Source organism: Dama dama, chromosome 14 (genome assembly GCF_033118175.1).
Source record: "Dama dama isolate Ldn47 chromosome 14, ASM3311817v1, whole genome shotgun sequence".
In the NCBI taxonomy this organism is placed as follows: domain Eukaryota; kingdom Metazoa; phylum Chordata; class Mammalia; order Artiodactyla; family Cervidae; genus Dama; species Dama dama.
Genome location: NC_083694.1, coordinates 43771855 through 43799044, shown reverse-complemented (window position 1 = coordinate 43799044; position 27190 = coordinate 43771855). Strand labels below are relative to the sequence as shown.

At 44.2% G+C, this 27190-nt stretch overlaps 1 protein-coding gene across 1 annotated transcript in view; it reads right to left on the bottom strand.

Annotated features, from left to right (window-relative positions):
* The window catches only part of DNAJC11 (DnaJ heat shock protein family (Hsp40) member C11), a 62463-nt gene extending 53422 nt beyond the window's left edge, over window positions 1-9041 (bottom strand). Inside the window, exon 1 of the mRNA XM_061160493.1 lies at window positions 8899-9041. Within this exon, the coding sequence (XP_061016476.1) occupies window positions 8899-8970 (72 nt within the window). The 5' untranslated portion in view covers window positions 8971-9041. The remainder of the gene's footprint in view (window positions 1-8898) is intronic.
* Between the last annotated feature and the right edge of the window lie 18149 nt (window positions 9042-27190).

Sequence of the window (27190 nt, the reverse complement as noted above, 5' to 3'; positions counted from 1 at the left end):
ATAAGTTCCTGCACATGGGGCTTTATCCACAAACAATAATAGAGCCCGACAATGTATGTGGGGCTTCCCAGGTGGCTCAGTGGTAAAGAACCTGCCTGCCAATGCAGGAGACACAGGAGACGTGGGTTTGATCCCTGGGTCGGGAAGATCCCCTGGAGGAGAGCATGGCAACCCACTCCAGTATTCTTGCCTGGAAAAACCCTATGGACAGATGGGCTTTGAGGGTAAAGTCGAACACAACTGAGTGACAGAACACTACTAAGTATGTGGACTCACCCTCAAGTGTGCTACAGACTGTACTAGCATTTCAAATAGAACAGGATTTCAAGAGAAACTAACCAATGCCTATTGTAAAAATTCAGCTCTACTTAACTGACAGAAGGAAAAAGAACTGTACAAAAATAAATCTAATCCATTTGAAGCTTTCTACAAATACCATTACTGGTGCTAGTACAAAAGATGATAAATACGTAACCTTTTCTCATCGCAATAAAGAAACATAAGAGAAAGATGATCAATATCTGCCGGACGAAAAAGGACAAGCCCTGTGGGGAAAGGCGTTCCTTCCTCTTCTCACACGGCATCCAGTCTTGAACTGAGTCTCCACAGGTCTTGGCTTAAACCGGGGCCCCAGCTGATGAATTTGCTGTCATCCTCTGCTCCCTGACTTTAAGCAATTTTCCTAAGGGAAAGTTTAGATTTACCAAACTGAAAATTGTCTGACTGCTTCCAATACATTCCTCTAGGATGACCTGTCACCAAAACTGCAACATGTTCCTCAATACAGGTATCCCACAAAGTAAAATGCACCTGGACAAGGTGAGTATGGCATTAGCAAATATTTTGTCATTTCAAATCACCACGTTAACTGAATGTCAACTCTGCTCTAAGTACCACAAGAGATACAGAAGAAATACAGCATCCCTGCCCTCAAAGGGATTATAAACTAAGTGTGCATGTCCATTCCCTAAAACTCCCCACACATGGATTTAACTAAGCAATAATGAAGACATGGGACTTCCCTGATTGTCCAGTGGTTTTAAGACCGCCTTCCAATGCAGGAGGTGCAGGTTTGATCTCTGGTCAGGGAGGTAAGTTCCCACATGCTTCACCCCCAAAAACATTAAAACAGAAACGATATTGTAACAAATTCAATAAAGACTTTAAAAATGGTCCACATTAAAAAAAAAAAAAAAAAAAGACCTAAGTTCAGGGCTGTCAGAATGGAAAGAAAACTTCATGGAGCCAGTAGGGTTGAAATGATAATGCAAAAAGTAGACTGAATTTGTTTCAGTATTGACAACAGGCTGGGGCATTTCACGGGAAAAGAGTGCCCCGAGGAAACAGAGACAGAACACTGATAAACTGGCCATATTAAAGGCAAAGAAGAAGGCAGGAAGTAGGCAAGAAATGAACACGGACGTCCACCCGCCTGCTCATTCACTTGGCAAACATCCGACAGGTATGTGTCCTGTGCCCACACGGTGCTAGGAGCCCAGTGATGAGCAGGCAACCACAGTGCCTGACCCCACACGGAGTCTGCTCTGCAGTGGAAGAAAACAGAACATCAGCACAGAGTGGGCAGAAAATACAGAAAACATCCAATTCATGAGGGGCTTTAAAAACAGAGCCAAGAACTTGACCTTTATCCAATAAAAAATAGGACATGACAAAAGATTTCTGGCTAGAGAAATGTGGTCAGTATTGTGTGTTAATATTAACTGGTACAGCTTTACTGAAACTGACAAAAGGTGAAAACAGAGAGACCTGAAGAAAATAAAAATGAGGGGGTCAAAGTTAGCTGGAGTGGAGAGGATTCATGGACTGAGTTTCTGTGGGGCACCTGAGAAGGGACTCACTACTACTCAGAGAAGAAAGTAAAAGAGCATCGAGGCTTTTCACTGGGATGCACAGGTGAGCATGGAACTGGGAGGCAGCCAGGCACAGGAGGCAGTGATCTGAACATGTAACCGTAATGGCCAGGAGGCGGAGACGCAGATTCAGAGCAAAGCTAACAAAGCGCTATCGCCAGGGTTTCCTCCTTTAACATTTGAATACTCATACAATGCCTGGAGACCATTAGAACCCCCATATTTCAGATAAAAACAGTGAATATCTAAAAGGTTAACTAAGTGACTTGTCTGAGATGGAGAAATGTACCTGATTATGTATCCCTGACCCAAAAGCTGGCTAGAAATTAGAATTCATGTGTAGCCTGGCTCAAACCAAACTTTGGTTGACAGACATTTACAAGAAGGAGAGGCAAACTACAGAGATGGGACGTTTATACTAACCTGTCAAAGGACTCATCCGAATTCTGTGAAGAGCTCCTACAAATCAGTGCGAGCACTCCTTATTAACTTTTACGCTCATGATACTAATAAAAATATACTGGCATTTACTTTACATAATAATGTGCCTATTACTATGCTAAGCACTTACATGCATTCTCGATTAATTCTCCCAAGAGCACTATGACAGTAAAATTATCATCTGGATTTTATGGATGAAGAAACAGGTTCAGAGAGGTTAAGGAACTTATTAGCCCAGGTGGCTAGAAAGTCAAACTTGGACTTGACTTCAAAGGCTTTGCTCTTTAAGCCACTGACCTCTTCTGAAACTCCATCTTCACCTTTGGCCTCTTCAAATAATCATCAACACCCTCACAGGTGCCAGGTAAGAAGGTGAGTGATCCCAGCTGTCCCTCCCTAAAGCCCACCTTTGCTGAGTATGGAGGTCAGATGCACACATTCTATTTCTCATGATTTTGGAAGTTGGCTTCCTACCACCACTTTATTTAGGACCTTTCATGTTGAGAAGGTGGGCTTCAGAGAGAAAAAAATCAAATCATGAATGCATCAGAAAGGCTAAACAGGAGGTTGATCAAACAATCCCAAGTTTCTACAATTAGGAATAACCTTAGAAAACTCACATAGGTTCTCCTTAACACAGAAGGGAAAAAACCTACAATTTACCCCCAAGATGGCATTGTAACTTCAAAAACAGGACTAGGGAATTGATAAGAACAGGAAGTCTAACTACTGGGGGTGGGTGGAAAGGCAGGGCCTTTTTTCACCTTTAACGTTTGTGGGGCTGAGGGGGTTCCCATCCTCCAGGACAAATCCCCTTCTGACATCGGCACTTGAGAACCAGGCCAAAGGAGCAGAAATTCTGAGTTTTGATTAAACGTCATTCCAAGGGCTTAGGAGAGACTTTCCTACCATCGTACAACTCTGTCTTCATTTCTCTGCCTGGTTATGTCTGTATGTTTATTTTGCGCCTTTGAGACACAAGTGTAAATAAAAAGGCCAGCATCGCAGGGCAATGAGCTCAAGTTCCTTCCTGGGTCAAAACTCATGGTTCAGATCCTCTCTCGCATGAAGGGTTCGGCTTCTTTTCCCCCACACGCTTGACCTTATACTTTCTGTGGTCTGAGCCCATCTGCTACATCCTGCCCACTCGATGCCCACATGATTCTTGTGGTTGGATGTCTGTTGGCATTTTACTACTGAGGAATGTTCTGGCCACAGCAAACCCGGGTGGGAACACTGTGCACTCACTGCAGGCAGAAATGGTTCCAAAAGCCCAAGAGCCAAGCAGGTTGCAGCCATCAGACCACAAGAGCTTCTGCAAAGGAGCGTGATCCATACAACGCAGGGGCCACTAAAGCAGTAACATCCCCAGTGGTCTTTCATTTTTTTTTTTTTTTGGAGGGTGCCCCCTTTTAAACATTTATGCTATTTTGTCTTCTCATCTCTGTTAGTTGTCTTAAATCCTCTCTTTGAACACGGTAGGGTGTAAATAAAATACATGAGTGAAATTAAAATGAAAGTTTAAAAATAGTAAACACTAAAATTCCGTAGCCAAGCGAAACACGTGGCTTGTGTGTCCCATAGTTTCTTCTCCATTGTTTCACTGAACTCACAGCAAACAGAAAAGCTTACAATTGAATTCCCTTTAAGAAAAAAATGAAAGGAAAAAAAAGAGGTAGTTTGGTCAATAATGTAGAATTAGAACATTAAAATTTCAAGACCTAATTGTTTGAAATGCCCAAAGTACAAAGGTAGTAACTAGCTTAAGGTTCATTAAAGAAAACAATTTCAAAATTCAGCCTCATGGTGTTTACTAATCACAGTATAAGGTGACACTGGAACTAGAGGGGTACCCTAATGGCCCCCTCCTCACCCTCAGGAAGACCCCTAAAAGCTCCACCAGTCACCTTCCTGACTGCCAATGCTGTCATGCTGTCGCTGGAGCAGAACCTCTGCCTCTGCCAGGCCCTGCCCTCTCTGCCTGGTTCCTTCAAAGATGACTGCTCACAACAACTTGATCTGTGGGTCCCTCTCTGCTTCTAACCCAGACGCCGTCTCTTTAGACCACCCCATGGCTCTGCACCCCACTCCCAAGCCTAGCCCAGCTGCTGGGAACCACTCCTCCTGCCACCCAAGTCAAATGCATGATCTTGCAGGAAGAGTTCACAGATAACTGTCTTCTGAAGAGAATAAGCTCAGTAATTTGAACAGAAGAAAGCTTTGGGAATTTAGAACCTAATGCTTAGCTTAAAATCCTAAATTCTGCTTAGCACCATTTTTTTTTTTATTACTACAATAGTAAACTGAGCCTGGATGAGACAGACCAAAGTCTATGTACATGTATGTCTTTTTAAAGCAAGCAAAACCTCATGTTTATCAAAATCCAAGAAGTAGCAACAGTAAACATTATTAATCAAATACCTACTTATGCGTCAGGTACTTTATATATAGCCTCACAGCTCCAATATACAACATCCTGGATCAGAGGGAGTACTTTATATTAATACATTTTTACCTGTTACCTACATTTCAAGAAAAGCTCCCCAAAAAACAGAGAGCAAAAACATTCAACTACTAGCTGCCTAGAGGCACATACCTCCTGGGGGTAAAACTGGGATTCAAACACAGGATGCTCTGGCTGCATATCAGTAAAGGAGACTCTGAGGTTGAATGATGTGTTCAAGGTCACCTGGGGGACCTGAGTGAGTGGCCTGAGAGCCCTGCTCTTAAGGACCATGCTCCTCTTCACTGACAGGCAGCCTTAGGAATGTGACCATTGGGCTAAATTAGGTTTCTGGACAACCAAGGCTCACACTACTTGCCCAGCACAAGCCGGTTCACTGTTGTGACTATCAGACTTTCGTTGTTTTTTTTTTTTTCAGACTTTGAACCTAAGGCAGCAACTGGAAAACTAATTAAAGGAAACCTTCGTAGACCCACCTTCACATCCCTTATTAAGACTAATCACCTGCCCATCAGGTTAGACAAGCACCTCAGGGCTTTAGGCACCTATGTGTGCCCTGGCTTACCACCCTTTTACATTCAGTATCTGCGGATGGCCCTGCTACCCTGGTTGGTGGTTGGGTGACTATCCCCCAAGGTCAATCCTGGCTGTGACAAGTAGACCTTCCTCTTTCGCTCTAGCCTTTTCGTCTGCAGTCCAAACTCAGATTGTTCAGGCCCTACTCTGTGACTGTAACCTGCAGCCAGAGTAAACCAGACAACCAAAAACTGTGGAGAGGATGAGATGCCCTGTACCAGGGAAGGAATGAAAATGCAGGGACTTTGGGAAAACTTTCTATTTAGGTGATGATTTTGCACTTCTAGTTACATGGCTATTTTGGAAGGATGAAGATCCCAGGACACTGACCTCCATATGTGGGCTACAAGAAAAGACATTTCTACTTAAGTTTATTTTTTATTTAATGACTGGTTTTTTTTTTTTACAAAAGTATCTACAACTTGAAAAGGAGATTGGCTCCTTTAAGGCTAAAATTGATTGGGACCAGAGATCTTACAACAGGTTATAAACATTGCTGACTGACATGCATAAAAATGAAACTCTTTCAACTACAACACTGGTTAAAGTAGGAGTTATACTCAATTATTTAGGAATAAATTAATTATAATGTCAATAAAAAGCATGTACATCAAGAAAATTTCACTAATTCTTCAGGAATCCTTTTTCCAAATAAATTTTGGAAAATCATCTCAGAAATCTCAGATCAGTTAGAGTTTAGGCCCCTGATGGTGCATCAATCCAGTTTAAATATTCCCAGTTAATGATAAATTATTCCCTCCCCTCAATGTGTGGCAGGCAGATAACTGCTCCACTCAGCAGACAGACAATGTAGGAACACTAGAGAAAGAGAATTATTAAAGATCACTGAAGCTTTATCTAGCTGCCTGCTTCACTCTCTGGGATACAATTTAAAGAGGGAACATTTTAAAGTTTAAAACAAGGCAAAGGAGATTCTTAGGCAGATTTCTGACATTTCTGTATTACTCCATTTGTTATCATCATGTATCATGCTTGTAAACTTAAAACTTTATTAATTAGAGTTCCCTGGTTTCGGTTCAGCTTCCTTCCATCTGAGATCCTTGGCAGAAAGTCACGAATCTCCTGAACATGAGACTTCTGAAAATGCTCTGGGGTGCTGGTGGGAAGAGGACCTTGCCTCCTAGTTACACTTCAATGCCATCAAGCTGTAGACCTGAAACATCAATGGGGTTATTACCTTCTTTTGACCACATATGTAAGATAAAGATTACTTCTATTTTCTTCTCTAATTCTTCAGCTAAATCATGGTCTTTCAACTGCAGGTTGATTTCTAATTTCACAAAAAAAAATCTTTGTTAAAATCAAGTCCAGAGATCACTTTCTGAGCTTCTTTTCTAATGGGACCCTGGAAAAATCACACCACAGAGGATGGTGTTCTATACTGAGTTTGTTGACAGCAGCAACACAAAATGACTTAAGCCAGACGACTTGTTTCACAGGACTTTCACCTACAGCCATAAATGTGGAAGGTGCCTTCACTATTCCAGAGAAGTGAAATTTTTAAAGAAATATTTCTTTGACTTTCACCCATCAGTCTAATAGCAATGACAAGTCCCAACATTCTGGCAGTTTCAAGGTATACCTCTGACAAATGTTTACCTAGGACTCCAGCCAAGCTTACTACTCTAGACCTTTTTGATCATTTGCAGCCGCCTAAGATTCAGGGGCTTTCCAGGTGGCGCTAGTAGTAAAGAACCCACCTGCCAACGCAGATGTAGGAGAGGTGGGTTTGATCTCTGGGTGGGGAAGATCCCCTGGAGGAGGGTATGGCAACCTACTCCAGTATTCTTGCCTGGAGAATCCCATGGATAGAGGAGCCTGGTGGGCTATGGCCCATAGGGTTACAAAGAGTCGGACATGACTGAAGCGACTTGATATGCAAGATTCAGTGAACAGGTATTAGTATCGTTCCCCAGGCGAACTATAAATGAGTGGTAAGAAAGGCTGATTTCAGAAAAGCTGGTTTCATTTACCACTTTACTTCTAAGAACTAGAGGAAAAAAATAACTAGCCTGACAGCTCCATTCAAAGGGAAAGAAATAGAGGCCAAAGAAGCCTCACCAATGACTTGTTACAAGAATCTCTAGGTGGCCCTATTGCAGCCTAACAAGATCTGAAATTCACCAAAATATTTCACTGGATGTTTCCACAGTCAATAGTGACTAACACATTTAAGGAATTCCTATGTGGAGTGCCCAAAGAGTCCAGCAGCTCTGGAGTCTGAGGACTGGTAAGCTAGGCAGTACAGCATAGAGGTCAAGAACTGGGGCTTCAGAGTCAGACTGCCGGGGGCTGAATCTAGGCTCTTGCAATTTCTAGTGGTGTGGCTTTGGGCAAGTTACTTAATCTCTCTATGCTTCAGTTTCCTCAGATATCAATCAAGAACTCTCTGAATACCCACCTTAAAGGCTAATACGGTAATTAAGTGCAATAACATAAAACAAAGTGTCCATTCAGCACTGTGGCCCTGCACAAAGTGAGCCCTCACAGAACATTAGCTGTTATTCAGATCACACAGACCTGAGCTCACTGACAAAACAGCCTGATCAGTTTTGCCAAGGACAGCCAAAGGAGGCTAGTTCTGATTACTGGAAAATCTGAGCCAGAATCAAGAGATCCCCTGGCAGGGCTGAGAAGACCCTACCTAGCAGTTTAGAGAGAAAGAGTTCACTTCATGAACATGACCTGACCTTGGAAGCCTCTCTGCCCTTCACGCTGACCTCAAATGTACTTGTCAACAAGAAAGGAAATTTAATTGGGCCCCCACTATGTCCCAGACACCATGTGAGGCTCTCTAGTGTTATCTTTCAAATGTGAGGAAACGAGGTATAAGCACTTGGCGTCTGGAAACGCGGACGCAAGTGGTGGCGTCAATTCCTCCTCGCTTATTCCTGAGTTTATTCCTAACCTGGGCCTCCGAATGGAGGCTATTTGTCCAGGAGACTCTTCCTTCAATTTCTGGAAGCCGCTCAGAGAGAAGGAGGACACAAGACACGTGCCTCTGAGCCTGGACTCACTTCAGAGGAGGGATGTCCCCGTGGAAGACTTGGGGACCGGACAGACCCATGGGGAGGTTCCCTGGTGGCTTTGACCTTGGCGCCTGGGACTCCGTTTCCCAGCCTGCCGGCTGTGGGACGATGACACAGCCCCTCGGCCTAGGCCGGTGTGTGAGCCGAGCGTGGCAACTGGTCCTGGAGGACTTGGATTCCCCACGCCACCTTCACCTCGGGACCCTGTTCCCCCCTGGGGGCGCGGGGCCCTCTGGCTTTGCCGGGACACAGTGCACGCGGCGCACCGGCCGCGGAGAGCTGGGGGAGAGGCCAGCTAGGATACCCCCGGCGCAAGGGTCAGGGCAGTGGGGACAGTCTGGCCGGCCAGCGATCGCGCACGTCAGCCGGGGTCACGCGGCCTCCCCGCCAGGGTCCGGCCGCCCGAGGAGGGAACGGGGCAGTCGCTGCCAGCCCGGCCCCGCCTGAACGGCCCGGTCCAGCCTCGGTCCGGACGGCGGCACGCCGCAGGCCTCACCTCCCTGCGCACGTTCAGCAACGAGTAATAGTCTTCATTGTCCAGCTCCTCCTCGCTCAAGGCCGTCGCCATCTTCGCAACCTTTCACCCCGCCAAACCGGCAAGGCCGTGCTCAAGAGGGACCGACAGTCCGCGGCCCAGATAGCGCGGGCCGGCGCGGCTGCCCCACAGCGGCCCCTGGCGGGCTGGAGTCGTGCCGCCTCCGCGCAGCCCGGAAGGAGCGCGCCTGCGCCCTGCGCCCCCGCGCGGCCGAGGGCGGGCCCAGTCCTTCCACGTGTTGCCCGGGGACCCAAAGCCGAGCCCCGGCACCTTGGGGCTGTGCCTTGGCTAGGGGGAGAGACTTTGCGGTCACTACCGGGGGTCGTCACGTCTGGACGCCGGGGAGACAGACCTTTGCGACACCCTCTGTCTCCCCCGCCGGTGTCCAGTGCGGGGCACATCCGAATCCCAAATATAGCCTCACCTGGGCTACGTGGCCAACTCCCCACCTCCACCTCACCCCCGCACCCCTCCGACGGGAGGCTACTGGAGGCCCCACATGCTGATTTCTCTTTGCCCAGGAAGCTTCCAGAATGGCATGTATTCCTCCTGTGGTCTTTCACTTTTCTCTTGACAACCCTGCCCAGGGGACAGGCCCCCTCATTTTCACTTGTTGTTGTCGTATATTTGGGGTATCGGGCAATTTTTCTGCTGCTTAAATGACGAGGTTATAGCCATTGTGAAAGTGAAAGTCGCTCAGTCTGTCCGACTCTTTGCCACCCCATGGACTATATGGACTATATAGTCCATGGAATTCTCCAGGCCAGAATACTGGAGTGGATAACCTTTCCCTTCTCCAGGGATCGAACCCAGTCCCCCGCATAGCCATTGGCTTCCCACTATAATTGTTTCTGGCAGGCGTATATATCTACCGACCGCACCCTGGATCTGTTCTCTTGTGAATTTCTACCTTATGATTTAGCATTGGAGTCGAATTGATTTCAACCTTGTGCCTGTGGCTTGGTGCGTTGTTAAAGATGTCTCTGCAGTTATCTAAATAATTTAAATGTCTTTTAAATGATCCAGTTATCAAGAGAAAGTGGACAAGAGAGTGCCCATAGTCTTGTCACCTGTTTGGTTCATGCCGACTTGTACCAATTCTTCCCTAATTCTCAGTAATGTTTGCTCGGTAACTAACCAGTGATTTAGAATCATCCTTGCTGCCCTTCCTAAGCCGGTCTCCTGGGAAGCCACAAACACCTGTCTGTGGATTTGAGAAGTTGATTTCTTTCTCTTCCTAATTTTTGACCAGATGTGCATCATCTGGGCTTGTGTACAGTCCCTTGCAAGTTGCCCAGCCCTCTTAAGGCTCTCTTGGCATGAGTCACTTAGGTGTGCTGAGACCGGTTGTTCTGGAGAGTTGAGTCAGTCTGGAACAAACTGTCAGCCGGAGTTGTAAATTAAGACCTATTTCTTTATCTGTGTGAGGTTTCCTCCCAATAGCTTTCTTTCACACACACTCATATTCCATCAGCTAGTCCAGAATTTTTTTTTTTTTATGGTCTTTCCTTTTTTCTCCGTTGCAGAACAGTGATTAGGGCTAAACTGCACGCTGACATTTGCTGGTTTTTAAGAATGTCTTACCGAGAGGCTGGGGGGAAAACTAGAATGTTGTGATATTCCTTTTCTCCTACCGTTTGTAGACATTAATTGGGCTATAATGCTCAGTTGGGTAGAGGAGCTCTTTGCCATCTTTCCTCTGCTTTGGAAAACACTGCCTCTAGGAATTACACAAACGGAACACAGCATATGTCTCAGAACGCCCAGGTCGGTGTTGCCATGATTGAGAATGACCTGATTTTTATCACCACTCAAACAAAATAAATAGTGACTCAGGGATGCTCTGTGCTTTTGTCCTCTCTTGGGCCCACAGTATTTTGTGTTACTTGGTTACTTAGAAAGTGATTGTGACAAATAAGAAATAAACTTAGATACACCACAGGCTCAAGAATATATTGACTTCAGAGATTGGCTCTCTTGTTTCTCTCCTCCAAAAACCATAATCTCTGATGGGCAAAATAATGCAAACCGAAAGATGTATAAATTTATCAGTTAACACACACATCCAACAAGCTACTCCTGCCAGAGCAAGTGACAAAACTCAGTCACATTAACTCACTGCCTTGCACTTTAGTTTTCCTTTGATTGAGTAAAGTCATAAAGCAATTTGTCAGTTAGTTGCAAAGCCTAATATATCAATACTTATGTAATATATTCATATAACTATATGACTATGTGTATTATTATATATGTATATAAAATCGAAATGGGGGAAGGGCACAGGGCATAACCTTTATTTTTTAATTTTTTAAAAGTCTTTATTGAGTTTGTTAGAACATTGCCTCTGTTTGTTTTATGTTTGGTTTCCTGGCCCCAAGGCATGTGGGATCTTAGTGCCCCCATCAGAGATTGAACCCTCAACCCCTGAATTGGAAGGTGAAGTCTTAACCACCGAAACACCAGGGAAGGTCACACAACCTTTAAAAGAATGATTGCTGTTGATGATATACCAAGATCTGGTCAGAACTGATTATATCAAAGATGGTGGAAGATTCAACTTCCAGTGGAGCTTGAGCCTCATTATATGCTCATTGTGATTCATTAGCTAAGTGACACACCCGCAGGCGCCATGACAGGTGGAACAGTGTTGATTGCTCAGTCGTGTCAGACTTTTTGTGATCCCGTGCACTGTTGCCCGCCAGCCTCCTCTGTCCATGGGATTTTCCAGGTAAGAATACTGGAATGGGTTGCCATTTCCTTCTCCAGGGGATCTTCCTGACCCAGGGATCAAACCCGGGTCTCCTGAATTGCAGGCAGATTCTTTACCAACTGAGTTATGAGGGAAGCCGTGGTCAATGATTAAGTTGCGTCCGACTCTGTGCGACCTCATGGACTGTAGCCCACCAGGCTCCTCTGTCCATGGGATTCTCCAGGCAAGAATCCTGGAGTGGGTTGCTGTGCCCTCCTCCAGGGATCTTCCTGACCCAGGGATCAAACCACATCCACCTGCATTGGCAGGCAGATTCTTTACCACTGAACCACCTGGGAAGCCAGCCATAAAAACTAACTACTGCGTATTTCTGGGTCTCCCACCTTCTGAGAGTGGCCCACGCTCTTCTGTAAAGTGTGTTTCTCCCAGGGTCACTCTTGCCTTTTGAGACAGACTGCATTCTGTCTCTGGAACGTCTCTCTCTAGATAAATCCACTTATTACCTATCACTCTGCCTCTTGTTGAATTCCTTCTGCGTGGAGACATAAAGAGCCTGAGCTTCAGTAAGTCCTTACACCAGGTGTGTGATTTTAATAAAAAGACAGTGGGTTCAAGTCCCAAATCTGAGTTTTGACTGGATTCAAGTCCCAGCCTGAGTTGTGAGCTTTCATAGCTGTTATTGAATTCTCTTATCTTAACTGTAAACATAAGGATGCTTACCTCTACCATCATTATATTCAGAGTGACCCCAGATCATCTGGCTTCTCTGAGCCATCCAGGAAGTTTCCTTTATTTAAAGACTTGACCCCAGGTCTTGCATCTAGCATGTAGGATTAGGGTTGTGAGGTTAAATATAGCATGCTCATTAAATCTGAATTTCAGATAAACAATGAATACTTGTCAGTAGTATTGCACCAGGCATACACATATACTAAACAAATTGTGACCCTGAGGACTGTAGCCCACCAGGTTCCACTGTCCATGGGATGTTCATGGCAAGAATACTGAAGTGGGTTGCCATACCCTCCTCCAGGGGATCTTTCCAACCCAGGGATTGAACCCATGACTCCTGAGTCTGCTGCAGTGCAGGCAGATTTTTACTGTTGAGCCACCATGAAAGCCTATATACTAAACACAATTTATTGTTTATCTGAATTTCAAATTTAACTTATTCTGGCAACCTCAACTAGAAACACTACAATCCTTCCTCTTGATGCTGAAAGCTCAGCCTCCCTGTACACTGGGGCCAAATCAAATCTCAGAGTTTTGGATAAAGTGGAAAAGAATAGCTTTATCGCTTTGCCAGGTAAAGAGAGACACAGCAGGTTCTTGCTCTGGAAAATGATGTGTCCTAACCCAGGAGAGTTTGGTGAGGAGTTTAGGGGGAGGTTGCTGACAAGATCAGGGTGTGTGCAGGGTCTCAGGTGGTGGGTCTCCTAATCTTGATGAGCTTCTCTGGTCCCCTTAATCTTGCCTCAAGTGATTTCTTGGCTGCTCCTCTCCTTACGGGCTTCCTATGTGGCACTAGTGGTAAAGAACCCGAGTGCCAATGTTGTGGTTCAGTTGCTAAGTTGTGACTCTTTGCAATGCCAAGACTGCAGCACGCCAGGCTTCTTTGTCCTTCACCATCTCTCAGAGTTTGCTCAGACTTATGTCCATTGAGTTGATGATGACATCCAGCCATCTCATCCTCTGTCACCGCCTTCTTTTCCTGCCCTCAATCTTCCCCAGCATCAGGGTCTTTTCCAGTGAGTTGGCTCTTCACATCAGGTGGCCAAAGTAGGTGGCACAAGAGACATGGGTTCGATCCCTGGGTCAGGAAGATCCCCTGGAGATGGAAATGGTTACTGACTCCAGTATTCTTGCCCAGAGAATCCCGTGGGCAGAGGAACCTGGCAGGCTACAGTCCATGGGGTGGCAAAGAATCAGACATGACTGAATGACTTAGCATGTACACCTCTCTTGACTGGCAGCTGTTTGAATCTGCCCTTTGGGGTTCAAGGAAGGTCATAGAAGTTGGAATCTTGCCTACAAGAAACAGGGGACCTAAAAGGCCTCCGAGCCCAGGGACCCCACAGGGCCCCACTCGGTTTCACCCTTTTCTTGAGTGATGCTCTGGAGAGGTGAGGTGAACAGCCTGAATCCACATCCCCCATCTCTGTAATTCAGAAGGAAAAGTCACCTATACATTTTCAGTTATTCTCTTGTTACTGAGCCTGGATGAGGATGTCTTTGCTTGCTTGCCAGCCATTCATAGTCAGCTTTCCATTTCCTCTCATGAGCTCTGATAACCCTGTTAAGAGGAGTTAAGGAAGAAAAAAAAAAAAATCCTTAGCTGGGGAAAAGAAGGGAGAATCTGAGGGCACTCAAGAATTAAATTTTCTTGATGTTATCTTTTCCCTTAGCATTTAAGCGACTTGTCATTTTCCTCTGTAGCCACGATGATAATTGTAGGAGGGTTGAGTCAGGCAGAGGAAGAGCCATACCTGCTTGAATGAGATAGTGGCTGAGTGGCTGCAGAGCCTGACCCCAGAGGCAGCCTTGGTGGGGGTGGCAGGGGGTGCAGATAGATGGGAGGCCTTGAGACTCTCCAGTTTTAGACCTCACCATCCCATCAAAGTATGCATCTCCAGGGACTTCACTGGTGGTCCAGGGGCTAAGACTCCATCCTTCCACTTCAAGGATCAGGGGTCCGATCACTAGTCAGGGAACTAGAATCCACATGCCACAAACAAAATGTTTGCATGCTGCAACTAAATATCCTGCATGCTGCAGGTAAGACCCAGTGCAGCCAAATAAGTAATAAAATTAAATATATATATATATATATATATTTTAAAAGTATGCATCTTCAGAGCCTCCCAGATGGCTTTAGTGGTAAAGAACCCACCTGCCAATGCAGGTAGACGTAAGAGATGAAGGTTCAATCCCTGGGCCAGGAAGGTCCCTGGAGGAGGGCATGGGAGCACACTCCAGTATTCTTGCCCAGAGAATCCTATGGACAGAGGAGCCTGGTGGGCTACAGTCCATAGGGTCTTAAAGAGTCGGACACGACTAAAACAACTTAGCACGCATGCACAGGCATCTTCAAAGTCTCCGGTTCAGAGCTTCTATCTTGGGAACTCGGCGTTCTGTCTACGGTGTTATCCATTTGCTGTGCCTGGGGAAACTTACTGGTTTTCCCTGATGTTTGCACCTTCAGGTCCTCAGTGCCCATGTGTTCATCTGTCCTAATCCATCAGTTCCCAGCTACGGTTCCATTCCAATCTGCTTTCTCGGCAGCTTAGTGATATCATGGCTTCCCTGAGAGCTCAGTTGGTAAAGAATCTGTCTGCAATGCGGGAGACCCCAATTCGACTCCTGGGTTGGGAAGATCTCCTGGAGAAGGGATAGGCTACCCACTTCAATATTCTTGGGCTTCCCTTGTGGCTCAGCTGGTAAATAATCCGCCTGCAACGCAGGAGACCTGAGTTTGATCCTTGGGTTGGGAAGATCCCCCGGAGAAGGGGATCCTGGAGAAGGGAAAGGCTACCCACTCCAGTATTTTGGCCTGGAGAATACCATGGACTGTACAGTCCATGGGGTCACAAAGAGTTGGACATGACTGAGCGACTTTCACTTTCACTTAGTGCTATCATAATCATTTGGCCTTTGACTCTGTCCAGCACATCCATTCCCAGGTCAGTTTGTCTCTCTTATCTACCTTTCCACCCACCTCCCAGGCTATTGAGAGTGGTCCAGGAAAGTCTTGGAAGATACAAAGTTGATGCTTACTGATGCTAAAATTTTGGCCTCTGTGCACTGGTGCTAAATCAAATCTCGGAGAAAGTTTTGGGTGAGGTAGAAAAATAGAAAAAAAAAAAAAAAAAGTAGGAAAGCCAACAAAGGTCTGTATAGTCAAAACTGTGATTTTTCTAGTAATCATGTACCAATGTGAGACCTGGACCAAAAAGAAGGCTGAGCACAAAGGAATTGGTGCTTTTGATCTGGGGTACTGGAGAAGACTCTTGAGAGTCCCTTAGACTGCAAGGAGATCAAACCAGTCAGTCCTAAAGGAAGTCAACTCTGTACGTTCATTGGAAGGACTGATGCTAAAGCTGAAGCTCCAGTACTTCGGCTACCTGATGGGAAGAACTGATTCACTGGAAAAGACCCTGATGCTTGGAAAGATTGAAGGCAGGAGAAGGGACCAACAGAGGGCGAGATGGTTGGATGGTATCACCGACTCAATTGACCTGAGTTTGAGCAAACTCTGGAAGATGGTGAAAGACAAGGAGGCTTGGCATGCTGCAGTCCATGGGGTCACAAAGAGGTGGACATGACTTAGCGACTGAACGACAGGAAGAAGGAAATAGTAGCTTTATTGCTTTGCCAGGCAAATGGAGACAGAGCAGGCTCCTGCACTGAAAACTTGTGTGTCCTGACCCAGGGGGCTTGGTGAGGAGTTTTATAGCAGTGATTCAAGGGTAAGGTTGCTGATGAGATTAGGGTGTGTGCAGAGCTTGCGCTCCTTTAATTTGGTTAGAGGTGATCTCTTGACCAGTTTCTCTGGTTCTGTTAATCTGGTCTTCTCTGAAATGCAGTTTTAGTTCTGTAAAGAGCTTAAAGATATTGTTAAGTGTATCCCTTGAGGTGGAACCAGGACCCCACCCCCAGGCTGGATAAACTACCATTTCTTGGCTGTTCCTCCCTTGACTGTGCATCCCTTCTCTTCTCTGATTAGCAGCTGTTGGAATCAGCCCTTTGGAACTCAGGGAAGGTCCTGGAGGTTGAACAGAAAGGCTTTTCCTGCCCACGAGCCCCACGGGGTCCTGTCTGGCGTCATTGTCTGACTTTAGCTGGCCGCAGTGTTACTCGGCAGCCCCGTTGTTGCTGTTGTCCAGTGGCTCGGTCATGTCCGGCTCTGTGTCCCCGGGCACTGCACCACGCCAGGCTCCCTGCCCCTCACTGTCTCCTGGAGCCTGCTCAGATTCATGTCCATTGAGTCGGTGGTGCTGTCCAACAACCTCATCTTTGGCTACTCTTTTCTCCTGCCTTCAATCTTTCCCGGCATCAGGGTCTTTTTCAGTGAGTTGGCCCTTCGCGTCAGGTGGCCAAAGTATTGGAGCTTCAGCTTTAGTGTCAGTCCTTCTAAAAAAAAAAATAAAGAGTTGGTTCTCTTCAGGATTGGCTGGTTTGATCTCCTTGCAGTCCAAGGGACTCTCAAGAGTCCTCTCCAGCACCACAATTCAAAGGCATCGATTCGTCAGCCTTCTCTATGGTCCAACTCTCACATCGATACACGACTACTGGAAAAAGCATAGCTTTGACTATATGGACTTTTATTGTCAAAGTGACATCTTTGCTTTTGAATATGCTATCTATGTTTGTCTATGTTTGAGAGTCCCTTGGACAGCAAGGGACAGCAAGTAAATCCTAAAGGAAATAAACCCTGAATATTCATTGGAAGGATTGATGCTGAAGTTGAAACTTCGATATTTTGGCCACCTGATGCAAAGAGCTGACTCATTGGAAAAAAACCCTGGTGTTGGGAAAGATTGAGAGCAAGAGGAGAAAGGGGCAACAGAGGATGAGATAGTTGGATGGCATCATCGACTCAATGGACATGAGTTTGAGCAAATTCCAGGGATAGTGAAGGACAGGGAAGCCTGGCATGTTGCAGTCCATGGGGTCACAAAAAGTTGGACATGACTGAGTGACTGAACAACAACGTTTGTCATAGGTTTCTTTCCAAGGAACAACTGTCTTTTAATTTCATGGCTGCAGTCACCATCCGCAGTGATTTTGGAGCCCAAGAAAATAAAATCTGTCTTATTATACTCACCTCATATAACACCCTACACATTACCCCACAGTTCTATTCAGCTTATCTTTAAATTTGAGACAATATCCAGAGATGGGCATTGATCTTTCAGCAATTTGCAAGAGGGAAATGATTTCTGTTCTAGTGGAATTAACACTCCAACGAGTGGGGGAGGGGAGGTGACAATAAACAAGATAACTTCAGATGCTAAGTAGTATGAGTAAAATAAAACACTGATGTGATAATATAATATCTCATATGTTGGTCACGTGAGCTGGGTTGGTTATGAAAGATCTATCTGAGAATGTAAATTTGAACTGAATGACAGGGAGGATCCTGCTTTGCAAAGCCTAAAGGAAGAAGCTTCTAGTGCAAAGTCTTGGAGACAAGAACAAGCCTGGTGTGCTCCAGGGACAGAGAGAGAGCCAGCAAGCATGAAGCTGGTGCAGGTAGGGGAGGGCAGTTGGAATAGATGGAGAGGTTGTTAGTGGAGGAGGGGCTCATGGAGGGGAGGATGGTGGTCAAGAAATTAATTTTTATTCTGACCACAATGGCAAGCATTGAAAAATTTTAAGCAGGAAGGAATGTGTGTATTGTGTGTGTGCTTAGTCGCTTCAGTTGTGTCCAACTCTTTGCGACCCCATGGACTGTAGCCCACCAGCCTCCTCTGTCCAGGGGATTCCCCAGGCAAGAATACTGGAGTGGTTTGCGATTTCCTTCTCCAGGGATCTTCCCAAACCCAGGATCAAACCTGCGACTCTTGCATCTCATGCACTGGCAGGCAGATTCTTTACCACTTGGGCTACCTGGGAAGCCCAGAAGAGACATGGTCTGGCTTTTCCCCCACTAAAGATCAGGGGAGTTAGACTGGGTTAAAGGTTCCTGGAATGGAACATCCTCTCACCCCTAACCTGTTAAAATTTCTTGCAGTGTTCCTGGGAAGGAAGGATGGTGGCCTTGGACTTGGACTAAGTAATGGAATAGCCAGGCATAGAATGCACCTTGGACTGCAGTCAGCAGGAACATCTGATGGGTTAGGTTTGGGGTATGAAGGGGAAAGAGAGGAATAGGTGTTATGCCTGCATTTAAAAAAATTGGGATATCATTGTTTTACAATGTGTTAGTTTCTGCTGCGAAACAAAGTGAATCAGCTATATGTATACATATATCCCTTCCCTCCTTAAGCCTCCCTCCCACCCGCTCCTATTGAACCCCTCTAGGTCGTCACAAAGCTCCCAGCTGAGCTTCCTGTTATGCCTACATTTTGGCTTGAGCTACTGGATAGTAAAGCCATGTATGGAGCTGAGAGAGATCAGGGAAGAGGCAGGCTTGGGAGGGGAGTAACCAAGTTCTATTTTGGGGATGGAGGTCTTTGTTAGGTCTTCCTGTGGAGAGGACACCTTTCTGCTTCCTTTTCTGCTCAAACTTTCGTGTATGCAAGCAGGCTCTCATCCCCATCATTTCCTTAAGATTCTCGTCTCAGAGATTCCTGTGGCTTCTTGAACCCAAATCCAATGGACTATGTTGAACTGCCTACTCTTTGGACTCTAGCCAGTATTTCAATGTTGTTCACCTAATTTATTGCAATGTTTCTGTCCTTGAATGTTTGATTTTTCCTCTCCCTTAGCTTCCATATTTCTCTGTCTTGATCTTCCTTTTCTCTTGCCCCCACCTGGAATTCAAAATCTTTGTGTTCTGGATTCACAGATCTTTCAGCCTTATCCCTCCAAATCTTCCTTCATGGATCTTTGGTTCTAGCCAGAAAACAAATATTATTCAAGTTCAAAAAATATTGAACTTCTTTGCTTCTTTGTCTTTTGCTTCATCTCTGAGCTTCCACGGAGGGGGTCAATGACCCTCAGTCTAAAAAATGCCCTGTGAAATTGCTTTGAATGTGGGTCTGCTGTTGAGAACTCCCTCAGCATTTGTCCCTATCTGCATCGTTAATATTAAACTATGTTTTCTCAGGGTAGAGAAATGTAGTTAGACATTTATTTTGTTTTCCAGCACTTTCAGTTCAGTTCAGCTTCTCAGTCATGTCCCACTCTTTGCAACCCATGGACTGTAGCACACCAGGCTTCCCTGTCCATCACCAACACTTCGACGCTGTCAGTTCACTTCTTTTAGGTTTCTGCTGATGCTGTCGTGAAGTGTTAATTTTTTCTCTTTGGGGGCTTCAATTAGACCTTCTCCGTGTAGTCTCTCTTTTCTGCATTATTTTTTTAAGTTAAAAAAATTATTTATTTGGCTGTGCCGGGTCTCGGTTGCGGTATGCAAGATCTTTGATCTTCATTGCTGTATTCAGGATCTTTATTGTGGCATGCGGGATCTTAGTTCTCTGACCAGCAGTCTAACCTCAGCACCCTGCATTGGAAGCATGGAGTCATGGCCACTGGACCACCAGGAAAGTCCCTGTCTTATTTCTTTTTTATCTCTATGACTTCTTTGTGGACCCTCTGACCAATCTTCCATTTCACTAATTCTCTCATTTTCCTAAAAAAACTTTATTGCATATAGTTTATGTCCACTATAATGCATGTATTTTTTAAAAATTATAGTTGATTTATAATGTGTTCGTGTCAGGTGTGCACCAAAGTGATTCAGTTGTATTACCTATTCTTTTTCAGATTCTTTTCCCTTATAGATTATTACAAAATACTGAGTGCAGTTCCCTGTGCTACACAGTAGATCCTTGTTGGCTATCTATTTTATATATAGTAGTGTTTATATGTTAGTCCCAAACTCATAATTTATCCGTTCCCCTCTTTTTTCCTTTAGTAACTGTAAGCTTGTTTTCTATGTCTGTGGTCTATTTCTGTCATATATATAAGTTCATATGTACCATTTTTTTAGATTATACATATTTGTCTTTCTTTGTCTGGCTTACTTCACTTAGATATTCTTTAGGTGTATCTGTGTTCCTGTAAATGTAATGTATATGTTTAAAGTGAACAATTTTATAAGTTTTGACCCGTGTAAACACCTATGAATCCATGACTATAATTAAAGCAATGAACATTTTCGTCACCTCCCAAAGTTTCCTTGTGCACTTTTATAAGCTACCTCTCTCTTTGCTCCTATCCCCAGGCAACCACAAATCCACTATCTGTAAATATAGATTAGTTTGTGTTTTCTCAAATTTTATATATGAAATCATATAGTTTGCTCCAAAGTTATCATCCTGTATCTTCCCTGTATTATCACTGCAGGAAGACCTTTTTCCTCTCTTCACTGTTGACACTCTTGTTTCTTGAATCCTGTTTCCTATTTCTTGTTTTATTTCATTGTTTTCATGGAAAAATATTCCTCCAAGTTTTTATTTTTTTGAGAACTTGGGTGCTCTTATCTTACCTTTTTTTTTGATGGAAGTTTGATAGTAGATAATTTGGTGGAGGATAAAAGTCTGGTTGTAAAATTTTTTCCTCAGAATTTTGAAAGCATTGTTTTATCATCTTTTGTTCCCAGTATTGCTGACTATAAGACTGTTCCTATTCTAATTCCTGAGACTCTGTAAATCTCTTTTTCCCCCCATTTGGAAACACTCTTTCTTTCTGGTGTTCTGAAATTCCATGATGATGTGCCTTGTCTGGGACTTTAAAGAATTACTGTGCTATGCACCCAGTGAGCTCTTTTAACCAGGAAGTTTTTTTTTTTTTGGCCACATGTTGTGTCATGCAGGATCTAAGTTCCCTGACCAGGGATCCAACCCATGCTCCCTTCAGTGGAAACATGGAGTCTTAGCTATTGGACCACAAGTGAAGTTCCTAACCAGGTAACATCTGTCCATCATTTCTGGAAATTTTTACTTGATTATTTGATAACTTAATTCCATTGATTTTCTTGGTTTGTTTGTATTGGAACTTAGTGTTTTGGGAGGTTGGACCTCTTGGACTGATTTCTTAATTTTTTTTTTTTTCCGTTTTGTAATCTTCATTTTCCTTTTAAGTCTTTATTGTAGGTATCAACTATATCTACCATCCTTTTTGTTGATTTTTTAAAATGTCTGTAACAGTATTTTCAGACGACAATTATACATATTACTGTGGGCAAGAATCCTTTAGAAGAAGTGGCGTAGCCCTCATAGTCAACAAGAGTCTGAAATGCAGTACTTGGGTGCAATCTCAAAAATGACAGAATGATCTCTGTTTATTTCCAAGGCAAACCATTCAATATCACAGTAATCCAAGTCTATGCCCCAACCACTAATGCCAAAGAAGCTGAAGTTGAACAGTTCTATGAAGAACTGAAGACCTTCTAGAACTAACACCAAAAAAAGATGTCCTTGTCATCATAGGGGACTGGAATGCAAAAGTAGGAAGTCAGGAGATACCTGGAGTAACAGGCAAGTTTGGCCTTGAAACAGGGCAAAGGCTAACAGACTTTTGCCAAGAGAATGCACCAGTTATAGTAAACACTCACTTCCAAAAACACAAGAGACGACTCTACACATGGACATCACCAGATGGTCAATACCAAAATCAGATTGATTATATTCTTTGCAGCCGAAGATGGAGTTCTATATAGTCAGCAAAAACAAGATCAGGAGCTGACTGGCTCAGATCATGAACTCCTTATTGCAAAATTCAAACTTAAACTGAAGAAAGTAGGGAAAAGCCACTAGACCATTCAAGTATGACCTAAGTCAAATCCCTAACGATTATACAGTGGAAGTGAGAAATAGATTTAAGGGATTAGATCTGATAGAGAGAGTGCCTAAAGAACTATGGATGGAGGTTTGAAACAGTATACAGGAAGTGGTGATCAAAACCATCCCCAAGAAGAAGAAATGCAAAAAAGGCGAAATGACTGTCTGAGGAGGCCTTACAAATAGCTGAGAAAAGAAGAGAAGCAAAAGGCAAGGGAGAAAAGAAAAGATATATTCATGCAGAGTTCCAAAGAATAACAAGGAGAGAAAAGAAAAGTTTTCTTCAGTGATCAATGCAAAGAAATAGAGGAAAACAATAGAATGGGAAAGACTAGAGAGCTCTTCAAGAAAATTAGAGATACCAAGGGAAAATTTCATGCAAAGATGGGCACAATAAAGGATAGAAACTGTATGGACCTAACAGAAGCAGAAGATATTAAGAAGAGGTGGCAAGAATACACAGAAGAACTATACAAAAAAAGATCTTCACAACCCAGATAATCACAATGGTGTGATCACTCACCTAGAGCCAGACATCATGCAAAGTCAAGTGGGCCTTAGGAAGTATCACTACAAACAAAGCTAGTGGAAGTGATGGAATTCCAACTGAGCTATTTCAAATCTTAAGAGATGATGCTGTTAAAGAGCCGCACTAATTATGCCCACAAGTCTAGAAAACTCAGCAGTGGCCACAGGACTGGAAAAGGTCAGTTTTCACTCCAATCCCAAAGAAAGGCAATGCTAAAGAATGCTCAAACTACCACACAATTGCGCGCATCTCACACGCTAGCAAAGTAATGCTCAAAATTCTCCAAGTGAGGCTTCAACTGTATGTGAACTGTGAACTTCCAGATGTTCAAGCTGGACTTAGAAAAGGCAGAGGAACAAGAGGTCAAATTGCCAACATCTGTTGGATCAGGAAGGGAATTCCAGAAAAACATCTACTTCTTCATTAACCATGCTAAAGCCTTTGTGTGGATCACAACAAACTGTGGAAAATTTTTAAAGAGATGGGATTACCAGACCACCTGACTTGCCTCCTGAGAAATCTGTATGCAGGTCAAGAACAACAGTTAGAACCAGACATGGAACAACAGACTGGTTCCAAATTGGGAAAGGAGTACATCAAGGCTGTATATTGTCACCCTGCTTATTTAGCTTATATGCAGAGTATATCATGTGAAATGCTGGACTGAATGAAGCACAAGCTGGAATCAAGGTTGCAGGGAGAAATATCAGTAACCTCAGATATGCAGATGACACCACCTTTTTTTTTTTCATTTATTTTTATTAGTTGGAGGCTAATTACTTCACAACATTGCAGTGGGTTTTGTCATACATTGATATGAATCAGCCATGGAGTTACATGTATTCCCCATCCCGATCCCCCCTCCCACCTCCCTCTCCACCTGATTCCTCTGGGTCTTGCCAGTGCACCAGGCCCGAGCACTTGTCTCATGCATCCCACCTGGGCTGGTGATCTGTTTCCCTATAGATAATATACATGCTGTTCTCTCGAAACATCCCACCCTCGCCTTCTCCCACAGAGTCCAAAAGTCTGTTCTGTACTTCTGTGTCTCTTTTTCTGTTTTGCATATAGGGTTATCATTACCATCTTTCTAAATTCCATATATATGTGTTAGTATGCTGTAATGTTCTTTATCTTTCTGGCTTACTTCACTCTGTATAATGGGCTCCAGTTTCATCCATCTCATTAGAACTGATTCAAATGAATTCTTCTTAATGGCTGAGTAATATTCCATGGTGTATATGTACCACAGCTTCCTTATCCATTCGTCTGCTGATGGGCATCTAGGTTGCTTCCATGTCCTAGCTATTATAAACAGTACTGCGATGAACATTGGGGTGCACATGTCTCTTTCAGATCTGGTTTCCTCAGTGTGTATGCCCAGAAGTGGTATTGCTGGGTCATATGGCAGTTCTATTTCCAGTTTTTTAAGAAATCTCCACACTGTTCTCCATAGTGGCTGTACTAGTTTGCATTCCCACCAACAGTGTAAGAGGGTTCCCTTTTCTCCACACCCTCTCCAGCATTTATTGCTTGTAGACTTTTGGATAGCAGCCATCCTGACTGGCGTGTAATGGTACCTCATTGTGGTTTTTATTTGCATTTCTCTGATAATGAGTGATGTTGAGCATCTTTTCATGTGTTTGTTAGCCATCTGTATGTCTTCTTTGGAGAAATGTCTGTTTAGTTCTTTGGCCCATTTTTTGATTGGGTCATTTATTTTTCTGGAATTGAGCCTCAGGAGTTGCTTGTATATTTTTGAGATTAATCCTTTGTCTGTTGCTTCATTTGCTATTATTTCCTCCTAATCTGAGGGCTGTCTTTTCACCTTACTTATAGTTTCCTTTGTTGTGCAAAGCTTTTAAGTTTCATTAGGTCCAATTTGTTTATTTTTGCTTTTATTTCCAATATTCTGGGATGTGGGGATGACACCACCTTTATGGCAGAAAGAGAAGAGGAATTAAAGAGCCTTTTGATGAAAGTGAAAGAGGAGAGTGAGAAAGCTGGTGTAAAACTCAACATTCAAAAAACTCAGATTATGACATCTGGTCCCATCACTTCATGGTAAATATATGGGGAAACAATGGAAACAGTGACAGACTTTATTTTCTTGGTCTCCAAAATCACTGCAGATGGTGACTGCAGCCATGAAATTCAAAGATGCTTGCTCCTTGGAAGAAAAGCTATGACCAATCTAGACAACATATTAGAAAGCAGAGACATTAGTTTGCCGACAAAGGTCCATCTAGTCAAAGCTATGGTTTTTCCTGTAGTCATGTATGAATGTGTGAGTTGGACTATAAAGAAAGCTGAGCACCAAGGAATTGATGCTTTTGAACTGTGGTGTTGGAGAAGACTCTTGAGAGTCCCTTGGACTGCAAGGAGATCAAACCAGTCAATCTTAAAAGGAAATTAGTCCTGAATATTCATTGGAAGGACTGATGCTGAAGCTGAAACTCCAATACTTTGGCCACCTAATACAAAGAACTGATTCATTTGAAAAGACCCTGATGCTGGGAAGGATTGAAGGCAGGAGGAGAAGGGGATTACAGAGGATGAGATGGTTGGATGACATCACCGACTCAATGGACATGAGTGTGAGCAAGCTCTGGGAGATGGTGATGGACAGGGAAGCCTGGCATGCTGCAGTCCATGGGATCGCAAAGAGTTTTTAATATGACTGAGCGACTGAACTGAACTCAACAGTGTTTTTTAATTTTTCCACATTTCTTTCTTGTTCTCTGATTTTTTTCCTTTACAATAACTTTGTGGATGCAATTAGTTCTCTCCTCATATGTCTGAGGATATACCTAGTTTTATTCCACTCCCTTACTGTTTCTATTTCTCCTACTTATTTCTTTCCTGTATTGTTTCTTTTTGGAGAGTGGAGTGGAGAGTGTTTTCATTATAGCTCTGATGATCCTAGGCTGTCTATTGATGAGAGCTCCACATACATGTTCAAGGCTTACCTTCTGGTGGGTCTGTTGGAGAGCTGTCAGATAAGGTCCCCCAGATGTCTTTTCTCTTAGGTGGATTGGTTTTCCCAGAGAGGAGTCTTCCTTTCTTCTGCCTGGGGTAGGTAAAAGCCCTATAGAAGAAGGGGCCAGGAATAGCATTTTAGTACCCAGACATTTACAAAATTCCCATTTTTTTTTTAGTACAACATCTGGTATCTAGCTGTGCTCTGGTATCTAGACTTCAGAGCCTTTTCTTACCAGATAATAAATCTCCAGTAGGGGTGGAGATGGAATCATTGCCTGGCTGAATAGACTGGTGAGGAAATCTGGGGTATTTAACTATTCTTTATGTAAACTAGCACCACCCCTGCCCAGCCTCCAGTTTCTGAACCACTTCTGGATCATGCAGCACAAACCAGCACACTTTCCGTAGTCTTCCCACACCCTGTGGGCATTTAGCAGAGCAGAGAAAGCTGTAGCCTAAGTCGTTTCCAACGGCCCCTCCAGGTTCCATTTTCCAAAATTTTGTTGACATCTTTTGTCTGATGTCATCTCTTCTCCCATTCATTTTGTCCCTATGCATTTGTACCTGTTTAATTCCTTTATCATCATTTTATTGGGATTTCTGAAGGGAGCAAAGACAGACTTTGTGTTCTGTCAGTTTTCAATCTAAGTCCCTTTGTACCAAACAATGTTATGGTACTTCCTCATTTGGGGAAGGGCTTCCCTGATAGTTCAGCTGGTAAAGAATCTGCCTGCAGTGCGGCAGGCCCCAGTTTGATTCCTGGGTTGGGAAGATCCGCTAGAGAAGAGATAGGCTACCCACTCCAGTATTCTCGGACTTCCCTTGTGGCTCAGCGGGTAAAGATTCCACCTGCAGTGTAGGAGACCTGGGTTCGATCCTTGTGTTTGGAAGATCCCCTGGAGAAGGGAAAGGCTCCCCACTCCAGTATTCTGACTTGGGGAATTCCATGGAGTATATAGTCCATGGGGTCGCAAAGAGCTGGACACACTGGACGACTTTCACTTCCAGCTCTTTATTGCAGCAAGAGCGCTTCTGCAGTTGTGGCCCTCAGGCTTTTCTCTAGTTGTTGCTGCAGGCTCTAGAGCAGGAAGGCTCTGTACTTGCAGTGCCCAGGCTCTCTAGTTGTGGTACATGAGCTCTGGAGTGTGGCCTCAGTAGTTGTGGTGTGTGAGCTTAGTTGCCCTAGGTCATGTGGAATTGAACCTGTGTCCCCTGAATTGTAAGGTGGATTTTTTTTTAGCTACTGGGCCCCTAGGGAAGTCTCTGTAATTTCCTTGAAGCAAGTGTATTTCATGTCTATATTTCCAACAGCATTGTGTGCGTGGCATATAAGAAGTGCTTAAGACACAAGCATGTATTTAGCTTGTGCTAAAACTAGGAGGAGAGGAGGAGCTGGTGACAAAAGATAATGGAGATGGAGAAGCAGAGACATGTTTTCACCCACTGAGAGAGTGACAGAGTTCAGATGAGAGTGCCAAGGACCCCCAGGAGCAGAACAATGCCAGGGAAAGCCCTCAGTCCCTCTGAATTGGGGCAGACCAGGCCTCTCCCCAGCATCCCTGATCTCAGGAAGTTCATGGCTCT